This window comes from Lissotriton helveticus (assembly GCF_964261635.1).
Source record: "Lissotriton helveticus chromosome 1_1 unlocalized genomic scaffold, aLisHel1.1 SUPER_1_unloc_10, whole genome shotgun sequence".
NCBI lineage: Eukaryota > Metazoa > Chordata > Amphibia > Caudata > Salamandridae > Lissotriton > Lissotriton helveticus.
Window position 1 is genome coordinate 1,713,820 of NW_027611649.1, and position 14,713 is coordinate 1,728,532.

Sequence of the window (14,713 nt, forward strand, 5' to 3'; positions counted from 1 at the left end):
TGCTCCCCATTGTGGAAGAGTAGGTAGAGAAGGAGCTCACTGCATTGAATAATTTCTTGGTGTACACTTTTTATTAGTATTGCAGGAAATCACAATGATTGATTGTCTCTTTTGTATTTTTCTTTCCCACAGGGTCTTCCACTTCAGTCCCTTAGGTGAGCCTAGGCCGCCGTCATCCCTTGGACAGAAGGAAAAGGCTCAGGTAAGTGTTTTTGCTTTCTGGTTTAGTCACGGGAGGATGTGAGGAATAAATAATAGCTATGCATAAATGTGAAGGGAGGGGCTAGAGGTTGGAGTAACCAAAAGAAAAAGAGTAGCTGATGATTTCTGCTTTTGTCTTTTTTTTCCGTCTCACTTATTTCCTTTACCCTGGGTCCCTTTCACCCCTCTGCCTCTCTGCCCGTCCCTCTCTGACTCAGCCCCTTTCCAAAAGCCCCGTAGACGCCCATGCAGCTGGAAGAGCAAAGTCCCTCCGGGGCCGTGGCGTGGTGACGAGAACAAATTTCGACATGGCATTGACTGAGCGGAAGTCTATACAAAAACAGATGGAACCATCCGGTTTCAGAACTATGACAATGGGGGAGGACCAGTTACTGCTGGAAGGTTTTATGACTCCTAGTTATAACATGCTCTCTATTGCGGCAGGAACCGCGTCCCGCCTAGCGCATGGTATTCTGTTGGGGCGTTGTTTTATTACTTCATTTGGTGGTGTAACAATTGCATGCTCGACGATTGTTGTTTTTCCCGGGAGGTCGGAAAAGATGGAGGAGAAGGACTCTAAGGGGGTCTGAAGAGACACTTTTTGTTCCTCTTTTAGATGTTCGTTTATGAGCAATTGAGTTAATGTTGAAAGAATGGGTTTTTAGTCAGACAAAACGTAATGGGTGTCTATGGGGAGGGGTCCCAACAATTTCTTTAGTAGATTTATGTGATATATCTGGGTTTTGGTTGAGGAAAGGCGTAACCGGTAAGTAGTGAGGCCTATCCTTTCAACAACTACATATGGTCCCTTCAATTCTGCCCTTTTTTGGCGTATAGAGGAAGGTAGGAGTAGGAGCACCTACTCATGAACTTGTAACTGCTGTCACCTCTTTCCTTTATTGCAAGACATCTGCTAGCTTCTTTGAGCTTTTTCTAGGTTGTCGTGAGCAAAATCTCGCCGTTTCTGTATGCGGTGTCTTAGGCTTTGGGTGTATTCTAGAGGGTGTTGTGTGTCTTCTTGTTTCTCTTGTTCCCAGTCTTCTCTTGTCATTTCTAGCAAGGTTTGTGGCTGTCTCCCATAAAGAAGTACAAAGGGAGAACAACACAAGCTTCTCTAAACCTGGCTTCAAATAACAAAGAGGGCGAGTGGCAACAACATGTCCCATTCTTTCCCTTCGGTGGGTAGCATTTTCTTCATGGTTAGCTTGACGGTGGCGTTATATCGCTTGCACAGACCCTCTGTCTGAGGGTAATAAGCCGATGTTCTTATTTGGGTAATTTTCAAGGTTTTACAGACTTGTTTCATTAAACGAGAAACAAAGGGGGTACCATGGTCTGTCAAAATTTCTGTGGGAAATCCTACCCTCGAAAACAGTTCTAGTAACTTTTCACTGATGTTTTTTTCATGCTTGGTGTTCGTAGGGGAACTGCTTCTGGGTATCGAGTTGCGTAATCGACAATAACCAGTATATAGATATATCATTTTTTCGATTTTGGGAGAGGACCCAGTAAATCCATACTTATCCTCTCAAAGGGGTTATCGATGATTGGTAGAGGTTGTAAGGGAACGGCAGGGGGGTTTTGGGGTCCTTCTTCTGACATATTTCACACTCCCTGCAGTATTTATCTACATTGGCGAATATCCTTGGCCAATAAAAAATATCTCAACACAGTCTGGGTTGTTTTTTCAGGCACACTGTGACCTGCTAGAATGTGTGACTAACTACTCGCCACACGCCAAACACCTCTTGCCACTTGTCACTCACCACTCACTGTTCATTGCTTGTTCATTGCTATTCATCGCTGACAAGAGTACAAGGGAGAATGCTGGCAATCCTTCAGGAGCAAAAGCGGGATCCTGAGCCAGTCCCACTACAGACGGCAGATGTAGGCGCTTCCCTCCACTCCTCGGCTCAGCTCTGCTCTGCTCAATGCTTAGTAAATACGTAAAATCAGGCGGCAGGTGAAGACTCCTCTGTTCTCCTCTGTGCCTCTGTGCCCTGCTGCAGCCGCCGCACGAGCAGCACCGCAGACCAAGGCTCCTTTGACCCCTGCAGCAGCCGCGGTGCCGGCAGCTGCCGTTCCTGCCCCCTCAGCAGATCCATAGAACTTAAAGCACCCGTATAGCAGAACGCGGGTGAAGTGGGAGAAACCTTCGGGAGCGGGAACCGGTCACAAAACAAACCTGGGCAGTCGTCCCAGGCTCCGCTCCTCTTGCTCGTCAACTCTTCCTCGGCTCGGCCTCTCGGCTCTACTCGATACGCTCTGCACTCAATGCTGAATCACAGGCCAACAACGACTGTGAACACGAACAGAGGGAAGAATTGTGTGTTTCCCCCAGTTAGTAAAAAAAACAGCAAACGTCTTGGCTGCTTCTGCTGCACCCAGAGTCTTGTGCGTCTTTTCAGTCTAATTTTTCTGTCTGGAAAATAATTGTGTCCTGATTTTCTGCACCCGGTAAATCCAGGTGCAGAAAAACCTAACAACTGATAATCAGGTGGAATAAAATGAACACATGAAAGTACGGCTTCATTTCATTGCTCTTGATTCATACTCTGGACCATAGTCGAGGGATAGGTCTGGCATAGTCCTCGCAGCACATAATAGGTTTGCTTGAGGCAGGGGCCAAAACTTAAAAGTCAGGAAACCAGATACAAGTAGGTGGTAACTCAGGGCAGCGGAAAACGCCTGTTGTCTGTGGGGGAGTCATTCTCGTCCCAGAAATCTGCATTACAAATTAATTAATAGTGTATATGTTTTTAATATCTGTTTGGTGCCAGTCCATATGACTTTCATATCTGCCTTTGGGATTCTATGTTACAACTCCATAGGGTGCATGTATCCTTTGTGAGCTTAGTAAAATGTTGAAAATTCTACAAAACCTCACTCCAACATCCAAGTACTCTCATGCTACCATTCTACACTCTGCTCTGTCTGAAAAACAGCTCAACATTTTCAAAATTCTGCATTGATTTGGCTTGTAAATTATATTTTTGGAAATGTACATGTATTAACTATTTAATTTTAATACTATAGGTGATTGAAATTACGGACGAAGAAAGCAAGATTTAGCACTAAGCAACTGAATGTCAGTGGCATAAGAAGGATTATTTTGAAAAACTGAAGGACATCCAGCATTCTACGTTTAAACAATTTCCAAAAATGTAAGTGTGGCGAGGAAAGTACTATACCTGTAAGTGAAGTCTCTAATTTTGCATTTCATTAACCCAGAGCAAAGTCATATCTGTGCACACAGCATCAGAAATAATGTAGAAAGACCGCTTCAGCATCCTCATCTGAAATATTATCAGAAAGACAAATTGCCTCAGCATGACAGAATAACGTTCATCTAAAGCATCATGTAATTCTAGAGAGGAAGCACACACTGCATAAAAGAAAGTTACAACTAAAGGTTTCTTCTGGATACCATCAAAGAAAAGACGCTGAAAGAAGACTCCGAAGCTGACACGTTAACAACCAAAAGATTGGAAAAACACCTTTGTTCAACAACCGTTTTTAACCAGTTACGCAAGTTTGAGACTATCTGCCTCGGGACCTCGACCCACTCTGCTCACTCTGGCGAAAACCTTAAGAATTCACCCCTTTATTGTGTTAATGACCATCTCAGATTGTTTCCTTTTTATTGTGTACTGTTCTGTAATTCTATGTAAATCGCCTCAACATTATCTGTTGTGCAGGAATGATATGTAAAACTGTTAAATATAAAAATGGATTAAAGGAGCACCGTTGCGCTATATCTAATGTAAATAAATACTCATCCTCAGAACTACAAACCTTAACCTTACCCCAAACATAGAAAGGGTAGAAGGAACTGATGTTCTGCGACTAATCATCCACAATAGTACTCTGCACGCTCTAACGCCCTCAGTTACTGTCATTATACCAGTGCAAAAAGGTACTTATCAGTTTAATCATTAAATATCAGACTAACACCTTATTACTGCATTGCTAAGAACCTATACAAATAGATTTGAGAAAAACTTCAGTCACAAATTAAGTTGCTGCCGGAGAGGCTATTACTTAAAGACGATTATCTGTTAGAAAAATTTCAACAGGTGTTACAGGACTGCTTCCCGACATTTTTTGCTCAATTCAAGTGTTGAGAAGATTACACACAATTTATTTTAGAGATAAGTGCTGAACATTATCTAAACAAGCCCGACTCTAAAATCGAGGCAAAATAACCGAAGTTAGGGAAAAAAGTTACCAAGATACAGCCATAAATCTTATCTCACCGAATTTGACAGAATGCACACAGGGGAAAACCACTCTCAGTGCAAAGTATGCCAAAAAAGTTTCAGGCGTAAATCTTATCTCACTGAGCATATGAGAATCCACACTGGGGAAAAACCTTTTCAGTGCTCTGAATGTCAGAAAAGGTTTAGTATCAAACTGAGTTTATATCGACATGCATTAACCCACTCTGGGGAAAAACATTACCAGTGCGCTGAATGCCCAAAAAGTTTCAACCAAAAATCTCATCTCACTGAACATATGAGAATCCACTCTGGGGAAAAACCTTACCAGTGCTCTGAATGCCCAAAACATTTCAAACTTAAATCACTTCTAACTGCACATGTGAGATTCCACACTGGGGAAAAACCTTATCAGTGCTCTGAATGCCAGAGATGTTTCAGTGACAAAATGAGACTCACTAAACATACACGGACCCACGCTTGGGTAAAACGTTATCGGTGCACTGAATGCGACAAATGTTTCAATGAAAAAAGACATCTCACTTAGCATATAAGAACCCACACTGGGGAAAAACCTTATCAGTGCCCTGAATGCGAGATATGTTTCAGTCAAAAAAGCCATCTCACTCAGCATATAAGAACCCACACTGGGGAAAAACCTTATCAGTGCCCTGAATGCCAGATATGTTTCAGTCAAAAAAGCAGTCTCACTGAGCATATAAGAATCCACACTGGGGAAAAACCTTATCAGTGCTCCGAATGCCAGGTATGTTTCAGTGTAAAAAGCCGTCTCACTAAGCATATAAGAATCCACACTGGGGAAAAAGCTTATCAGTGCTCCGAATGCCAAAAATGTTTCAGACAACAATCTCATCTCACTGAACATGTGAAAATCCACACTGGAGAAAAAAAATTATCAGTGCTCTAAATGTCAGAAAAGATTCAGAGGTAGAGATGGTTACAAGCGCCATAAGAAAACACACCATCAAAATAATCAGTTCTCCGAATGCCAGAAAAGCATCAATTTTAAACTCAATCTCACTCTACATGAGCAGACGCATACAGGGGAAAAACACTACCAATGTTGTGAATGCTAGAATTTTCTATTTGATAGGCACAGCCTCACTAAGCGACTCCATACTGATGAAAAACCTTATGAGTGCTCAGAATGCCAGAAAAGCTGCAGAAAAAAACGCTATTTCACGATGAGAAACTCCACACTGGAGAAAATCCTTATGCCATAAAAGGTTGAATCTGAAAGACAGTGTTATGCTTCATGAGAGATCCCACTCTGGGGTAAAACTTTATGAGTGCTCGAAATGCAAGCAAAGTTTTGGTTACAAATTACTTCTCACTTGTCATGAGCGAACTCACACGGGGGAAAAATGCCTTATGTGTGTTCTGAATGTCAGATAAGGTTTAGTCTCGAATACAATGTCATTTCACATGAGGGAATTCACACTGGACTAAAGCCATATACAGGAGGGGAAAGCCAGAAACATTTTACTTAGAAAGGAGATCTCACTAAACATGAGAAATGCATCCACACCAGGTGGAAAGTAAGGCGTAGCTTGAGTTGCAGAAAAGCTTCTCACAACCTGACTTTACATGAGAGAGCACATCTTGTAGTTGCAATAGAATTCATAAAGAAACTCTTGCAGGATAACTTAGGCTGCCCGCATGCAACCTCCTAAGAAATGTCAGGGCTGGAAATATTTTTCATTGCAACAGAATCCACAATTTGAGTATCTGAAAGTTACAAAACTCTCAAGGTCTTTACTTTACACAGAGAAGTGTTAGTGGTTGCAAAAATCAACTAATTTCCCAAAAAATCACAATAATAATGTCTTAAATTTTACTCCACCCAAAAGGTTTCTACTCACCCTTGTTTCTTAACATATGACTGATATCTATTTTTTCATGATAAGATTAAGCCTATGCGGAGTTCCTCAGTGAGGAACTCCGCAAAGTGACAAAAAAACTCTGGCGGTCTACGCGGAGTTCCGCAAGCAGCGGAGTGCGTAAGGGTCATGCAGTTTGTGGTGATTTCATCCCATGTCGGAGGATCATTTGGCCCTTCTCTTCCAGGAAGTTATGGATCTCTTTGTCAAACGGGGTTGCTACTCCCACTACTTCTTGGTACCCAAGAAGGACAAAGGCCTGCATCCTAGCTTAGTTCTCAGGGACATCATCCGCTTTCTCCGAAAGGAGAAGTTCAAGTTGTTAATCTTGGCTCAGGTCTTATCTGCCTTCGACCCTGGAGATTTGATGGTAGCGTTGGACTTGCAGGACACTTACTTTCACATCCCCGTCTTGCCTGCCCACCGGCATTACCTACGGTTCACTGTAGGCCACACGCATTTTTAGTTTACCACGCTCCCCTTTGACCTTACCAGCCCCCCCTCCCTCGGGTGTTCACGAAAGTGATGGCGGTGGTCGCAGCTCATCTGCGCAGATCAGGGGTTCCAGTATTCCCCTATCTCGACGACTGGCTGTCGAAGGCTCCAGACTACGACGGACTTCCTGCATTTGCTGGGGTTCTCAGTTAACGTGCTGAAGTCGCACCTGATTCCAACCGATAAGCTCCTTTTCATCAGAGCGGTTCTGGACACAGCACAGTTTTGGGTCTATCCTCCCTAGCAGCAAGTCCAGTATATTGGGGCTATGATACCGATGTTTCAGCCTCCATCCCGGTGTTCGGTGAGAATGACCCTGAGGCTGCTGGCCTCATGGCTCCTGCATCCTGCTGGTGCATCATGCCAGATGGCATATACGTGCACTGCAGTGGGACCTGAAGTTTCAGTGGGTGCAGCACCAGGGGAATCTTTCCGATGACGTTCAGATTTCGGAGGGGACTGCAAGTCAGTTGCAGTGATGGCTCACGAACCAGGATTGGGTCAACAGCAGATCCCTCTACCTTCCCCAACCTGAGTTCACAGTAGTGACGGATGCGTCACTCCTGGGATGGGGCAGCCATATGGGAATGGTGGAGATCAAAGACCTCTGGTCTCTGGCAGAGTCCAGGCACAACATCAACCCTCTGGAGCTCCGGGCGATTTGTCTTCCACTGAAGGCATTCCTTCTTTCTGTCAAACGAAGAGTGGTGCAGGTGTTCACGGACAACACCACTGCCATGTGGTACTGCAACAAACGGGGCAGGGTGGGGTTGTGGACCGTATTTCAAGAGGCTCTTCGCCTTTGGACATGGCTGGAACATCAGGGCATATCTCTGGTGGTTCAACACCTGGCAGGTTCCCTGAACGCCAGGGCGGTCAAACTCCGCCGCTGGTGCATGATGGATCACAAATGGCATCTTCACTCGAAGGTCGTGCTAGGTCTCTTTCAGTAGTGGGGAGAGCCTTGCTTCGATCTATTCGCCACCGAAGAGAACGCTCAATGTCAGCAGTTCTGCGTGTTAGAGTTTCCAAAGCGGCTCTCGCTCGGCGACCCTTTTCGTTGTGAGTGGAGTTGCGGCCTCCTGTACCACTTCTGCCAAGATTGCTGAAGAAGATCAAACGCGATCAGTTCCAAGTCTGGTACCCCGAGCTCTTGAGCATGGCCTTCGATCCTATTGTTAACAGATTTCTGAAGTGCATTACTCATCTCTTTCCTCCTTCTCCTTTCGTAATGCCCTAGTGGGAGTTGACCTCACTTATCTTATGTGTGCTCCTTTGAGCGCCTACATAATTATCCTCTTCGCCTCCTTAGAAGACTAGTTTTTTGCTTGCCATCACCTCTGCTTGCAGGATGAGTGAACTTCAGGCTTATCTTCCAGACCTGCCTTTCTTGCTGTCCATCCGAACAAAGTAGTCCTCCGTGTAAGCCCTCTTTTCTGCCCAAAGTGATTGCCTCTTTCCACATAGGTCTGACCATCAGATGACCTACCTTCTTCCCACCTCTGCTGTGTTTTTCTCTGCCAGGTGCACAACATATAGACTGTTCCCACACTTTCTGTAGTATGCTTTGTTCTGGGCAGATAAACTCTAATCCGCACTCTACTTCTATCCTCGTGTTAGTGCAGCCCGATGTAAACAGTAATTGTAATGTATTTAGATTTACATAACACTTACTACCCCATACGAACTTTGAAGCGCTTTTTCGGCAAGTAGCACACTACTCTAGGATCCAAAAATGATTAGTGGTGAATTAGTATAGGGAAATATAAAATGTATGTGAGAGCTGGACATGTTGGTCTGTTAGTTGGGTTAAAAAAGATTGTGGGGAGATAGAAGAGGGAAGGTTTTGCATTTATATAACGCTTGCTACCCCTGATGAAGTGTTGAAGTGCTTTTCGGCGAGTAGCATGCTACTCCAGATCCCAAAAAGATGAATAGACAGATCAATTATGGTGGGGAGGTTGTTTTATTGTATACACACAACTGTACACAAATTAATAAAATTCTGTTATAAAGTTGTATCCAAGAGGCAAGTATAGTCTCTGATAATAATGTATACAATACTGATAAGTTTTAAGTTGGCTTGCCATCAAGACTGACGCCCCGTAATGTTGATGCAAAGTCATCTGTGCTGGCGTATCCTAAACTCTTGTTGAATTGTACCATCCACCTTGTAGGTACTGCTATTTGTATCAGGTCCACGTTGTAGGCAGACACAAACGCCTAAATTGTGCACTATTTATATTAAGCATAGTGTAGGTGAGCAGATGAGAGTAACCACTGTACAAGCTGTATTAGGTGCTTAGAAGTAGAGTGACCTAGAGGGCAATAAACACTCACTAAATCTTTCTTTTTTATTATTAATAGTCCTCATAAAACCATACAATTCAATACGATGTACAAATAGCCCATTGGGGAATAGTTCAGGCATCATCTGGGGATTACACATCTTTCATGAATACAAATTGACTACTCCTCCAAGGACTGCACTGTATTATTGACACGGGCGAAAAGGCAAACAAGCAGTCAGGAGGCGCACTGATTGTATACCCCCCACCTGACAGGATGGTGACAGACCACAACCACCTGCAGGGGAAACGTGCCACCTAACTTAATAGCGGCTAGACGCTTTACTATGTAAGCAGACTGGTGGTTTACAACTGCGCCTACGTTGGGGCACCACATGTTTTTTCCAGCATAATCTGGTGTGCTCCCCCCTGTGTGGGATGATAGCACCCACTGAAAACTGCACCGTTGTGTAGTCTGGGACAGTGCACCTTCCATGTTATTCTGAACTGGGCCTTTAAATACGGTACTATTTTGTGTGCCTATTTAGTTCAGGTATACAAAGAATGTGGTACTACTTGTATACTAAGGTAGGACAAGGAAGATTGAATTTCTATGGTGGCAGAAATGTTTTTGTCAAAGTGCTTTATGCCCTAAATACTCCCCCATACCCTGAACATAATGAGATTATGTAGATTACACCTCTGCGTGCCTAATGCTGCCATTTGTATTTCAAGACCAGTGATTAATGTGGATTTATCAAGTTCAAAGCCATAAGGCGTTCCCGACCTGTCTGATACTTGCATATGGAAAAGATGGGTCATTTGAACCTAAAGATAGATAAACATATTCATAGGTCACGATTTATGTCTGCATCTAATATAAAACTGTAAATTAGGAGAGGTGATAAGTGAGAAGTTAAAAGGCAGCCGCTAATCGAGCTGCATTTGTACATAGGCCTTCCTATATTATGAGATCTATTCCTGCTTAAGTCTTTAATTGCAATGAATACTTTAATACCCAGGCATGAAGTCATCGTCGAGCTGTTTAGATAATCCACCTGTCTCGCCACCTCTTCCTCAATGCATCCTTAACCAGTGGCCTAGCCAGTGTGCCCTGGGCCCCAAGGAAAGAAAGGAAATGTGACCTCTGCCGTTTATTTGGACTGTGGAAAACAGCAATAATCATTGTTCTGTGGCCCCCTCAGGCCTCTGTTTGAACTGTGACAAACAGCTGTTATCAGGGTTCAGTGGGCCTTTAAGGCATCTGGGACCTGGTGCCACTGCACCTGCTGCACCAATGGGAAGCTGAGCCCCTGCCCTTAACAGCTTCTATTCTAGCCAACTGGAGAACCGAAACAGCCAAGTACTGATCTGGCCATATATGCAGGCATGCAGCCGCCTCTTCCTCTGAAGGGATTTAAGTCGCATGAAAGCAGCATGCGGGAAACAACCATTTTCTGAGGTAACGTCAACCAACACCTCTTCTGTTCCAACCTGAATCCATTTAAAACCAGGGACGAAAAAACGGTTCATCGCCATCCCTTGCTTATCAGAAGGGTAAAACAGATTCATCTAACATTACTGTGTACCACATAACAAATTGTGATTCTGTTTACAAATAAAAGTAGCATGCATATAGAAAGGGGAGGCTTTGGCCAAAATAGCCATTTCCCTACCCATACTTTTAACACATCTTATACAAAAAATGCTAATTACATTGTCATCCGGAAATAGTCATTAGCGCCTACTCATAACCAAATGCCACTTAGAATTGTCTTTCACTTCAAGCTTTCAAAGGTATATTAATATAAAAGCAGTATTGAATTATTTGACGTTGTGTACTCTTACCAAAATTTAAAGCATCAACTTTATATGACACACCATAGAAAAAAGGAGTTGTTTATATACACTAAACCTCCAGAAACATTTGATTAAACAGTAATAAAGTCACGTCTAGCTTAATTAGTTTATAGTCTTCTTTTTTAAGAGAAATTATTTCACATTGTTACTGGACCTGCATGGCTAAACACTTATAAGGTCCCAAAGGCGAGACCTATTGGCTATGACAATGCTTGTTATTGATGGAGTACATTGAGCTGCAGAACTTTTGTCACTTAAACAGGAAAGCAGCTAAAGCAGTCTCTGGACATAAAATAGGATGTAATCATAATCTTTAGATACATTTTCTGAGTTTCAGGAACACTGTGTGTCTTCTGGGGTTACTCTAAACCACTATAATAAACATATTCAATGCTTTTAGATTTGATCTGTTTGTACTGGTTTCCATTGCAGACTTTAATCTAGATTTAGACCAAGGATCAATTCCACCTATGGCTTTTAAAATCTATTTATCAATGATCTGTATTAGTGTTATCGCAACTAAAACTGTAATAGAACTGATCTGAGAGATGGACCTTCAAGTATTATGCTCAGTCAATTTATTGAACAAACTATGGAGTTATAATCTGAATAGATTAGATCCACAAGCATTGCCTGACCACTGTATTTTACATCAATAGATTACTTATCAGCACATTTTCTCTACGTACAATTCAGTCATCTTCTATTTTTCTCGGAGCTCATGCTGGGTCTGTTAGAACTTTTTCAAAAATATGACATTTAAATGTCCCAAAAATCAGGAATTCTAGTTTCAAGCCTGGTCAAAACTTAATGAATGCTACACCAAAAGATGCCCTTCTGTTCCTACATTTGATTGTGTACCATGATTCAGAAATGCCATGTTTTTGTTTTTGGAAGTAAAATTCTAAACATATTTATTGTTGTCAGCCGAAACATTATCACTAATTGGGAAGATAACAACAAGTGGTCTTGTGATGCTTGCTGGAATGGAAAGTGTTTATTCAAAAAGTGGATGGAATTCAAGTTTAGGAGACAATTTTACAAAAGTGTATGGATTTTGTATATATTTCAAATTGTTGATCTCCAAAATGGCCTAAATCAATAAATTGAATTGAAATTCAAGTTTATCATTTGAATCCTATTGTTGGAAAAGATGTGATTTTGAACCCCATGAGGTGGGTCCTTTCCAGAAAGCATTCAGGTTGTAATCATGAGTCAAATATTGCTGAGGAGGTTAAAATATTCAAATTGAATTCTAATTACATATGAAATGTTCAATGTTCAATATATTTCTCTTAGTATTTTAATGTGAGGACTTTATTGTTTAAGGAAAATAATTAGTATTTGTTTTTCTATATGTAGGAAGCATTACATTAATGAAATCACTGTATCCCACCTTCTTTGTTTCGTTTCCTGTTCTTTATGAACGTTTCTATTGTTGAACTTTAAAGACTGCCCGAAATTAAGAATTGTGCTCTACATAACTTTGCTGTGTTACAGTATGTTGATTTTTATGTACAGCTTTCGTCTCTTATGTGTATGGCAACTGATGTTTTGTTTTGCTTTAATAATCAGCTTATGTTTATTAGGTTTTATTATTCAATAAAATGTTTCAAACACAACAAATGGTAGTTGATATGTATTTACAACTGCAGCATTTTTATTGTATAGGCAGTTTTAAAGGGGCCAAAAATATGGTCTGTGGGTTGACGGAGGACCACATTGGCATCAGCAGGGAGAGGTTTGGGCAGGTGATTGGGGGTATATGTAAAGTTGGAAGTAGTGGGAACAACGCATGTACATTGTGTGGACTGTGACTCCTGGAGTTATTGTGAGGGATACCATGCTACCCTGAAAATGAATCCCCTAGTGATTATTATCAACAAACTTTATAAATGATAAAACATCTTCCAAGTTACAGATTGACAAATATAATATGTCCAAGTTAATCAGAACACAAGGTAAAAATTCATGAATTAAAGTACAGAAGTTAATCGCAGCTTGACCTGAATCTAACAGCGAACCGTAAAAAGTAAAGCGTATGCAAAACAGTGTCATTAGAGAGCAGTTGTAAAAAGATAAAAGCTGGTCTCACCCGCCTAAAACGCGCTTGTTTGAGAATGGGAATAATAAATAACTTTCTAGGGACAGCATAAAAAATACAAAACATTAAAAAAGGGTATCATGTCCTGAGGAGACTCACCGTTGCAGCTGCAGGGCATGAGGCACTGGCCTCTGTGGAAGCCGCGAGGGTGTGCCAAGAGGTAATGGAAGAGGTTGAGCCAAAACCGGGTCAATAGATAACGATCATGGATGCTTTTAAGCCCTAGAAGTTAAGGTTCTGTGGTTGGTACAGTTTTTAACAAAATGTACTTACGCACACTAGGCTTACACAGCTCATTTCCCTCTCTATCACAGCAGCTCATTCTTTAAAAAACACTCTTTGACCAGAGAAAGATCCCTCTTACATATGCTCTCAGAGTTAGCAAATAGTTCCTACCTACCCTGGAGAGGCCAACTCTTATGTAGTGGAGCCATCGGATGCTTGAGACATGGTCAAGTGAAAGGCCTTCCCGTAGGACGTCTTTGCTAAGTGTATTTTCTTAATTAGCCGAAATATTAAGCCACAAAGCCAGGGGACGGAAAACCAGTACATCTGAGGGGAAAGACATCCGCAACTCTTTGTGCACGACATAAAATGGGGTGCTTTGTGGGACAGAAAGGGCCCTTCGCAGGAAAGAGTTTTGTGCACTTTGCACTGCCCCTGCACTAATGTGGCCCCATATCTCACTCCCATAACTAACCTTTGAAATATATTTGGCTTCATATATCTTCAAAAGAGCCGCTATTGGCTTCTCTCCCACTCTGCTGGCAAAGTTAAAAACAGCTGCAAAAGCTTTCACTATATCCCCTTTATTCCAAGTAAGCAAAGGGCACCAACTCAAGGAATCGTCAAACACAACTCCCAAATAAGAGAAAACATTGGCCTTCGGTATTGCCGAAAGTCCAAATTTATAAGTGAACTGCTTAGCTTTACGAGGTCCCACCTGCATAATGAACGACTTGGAATGATTAAACGAAAGGTCCAAGTCCTTCATAAACAGGGCAAAAGAATTCAGAAGAAGATGTGTGATGTATTCCTATAGGTTCTGTATCGATCCCCCTATTCCTGACCCTATTCTGGTTAACAAACTAACAAGTTAACTAGCAGCCATCCCATGAGGCAGAAAACCCCCATGATGCAGGAACCGTTATCTGATAAAGCCACACTACGGCACAGGAGCGTGTTATCTGATTAGGTCATAACGCTTGCCATCTAATTAGACAAGCGATATTCCTCCAGCCCCTGATAAGGCATACGGAGTTCTCAAAACAAATCAAACCTATGACAACCTGGGAAAAACCCTGCGGCCATTGTTTTGATTTCACCGAGAACTTCAGCAAAAGAATGTGCTAACAACCTGGTCGTATGACATCCTTATTGACGTATCTATGTCCATCCTTACGTCAATCTCGGCACCTTAAAGGTATAAATATTACCGATATTGCCCTATGCAAACACACGCGGTGGTGACGAGATCGGAGCAGCCAGACTTGCCGAAGCCCAGAGCAGAGCAGACCCCGCTGGCGCAGCCCCGCCTTTCAATCAATCAATCAATCAATCAGGTCATTTGTATAGCGCACTACTCACCCGTAGGGTCTCAAGGCGCTGGGAGGGGGGGGGTGCCGCTACTGCTCGAACAGCCAGGTC

The 14,713-nt window shown here is 42.4% G+C and overlaps 1 protein-coding gene across 1 annotated transcript in view; it reads left to right on the forward strand.

The window, feature by feature from the left end:
- The window catches only part of LOC144805440 (uncharacterized), a 947,065-nt gene that overhangs the window by 30,631 nt on the left and 901,721 nt on the right, over positions 1 to 14,713 (forward strand). Inside the window, 2 exon segments of the mRNA XM_078671992.1 lie at positions 133 to 202; positions 3,238 to 5,340. Coding sequence (XP_078528118.1) covers positions 4,471 to 5,340 — 870 coding nt within the window. The 5' untranslated portion in view covers positions 133 to 202; positions 3,238 to 4,470.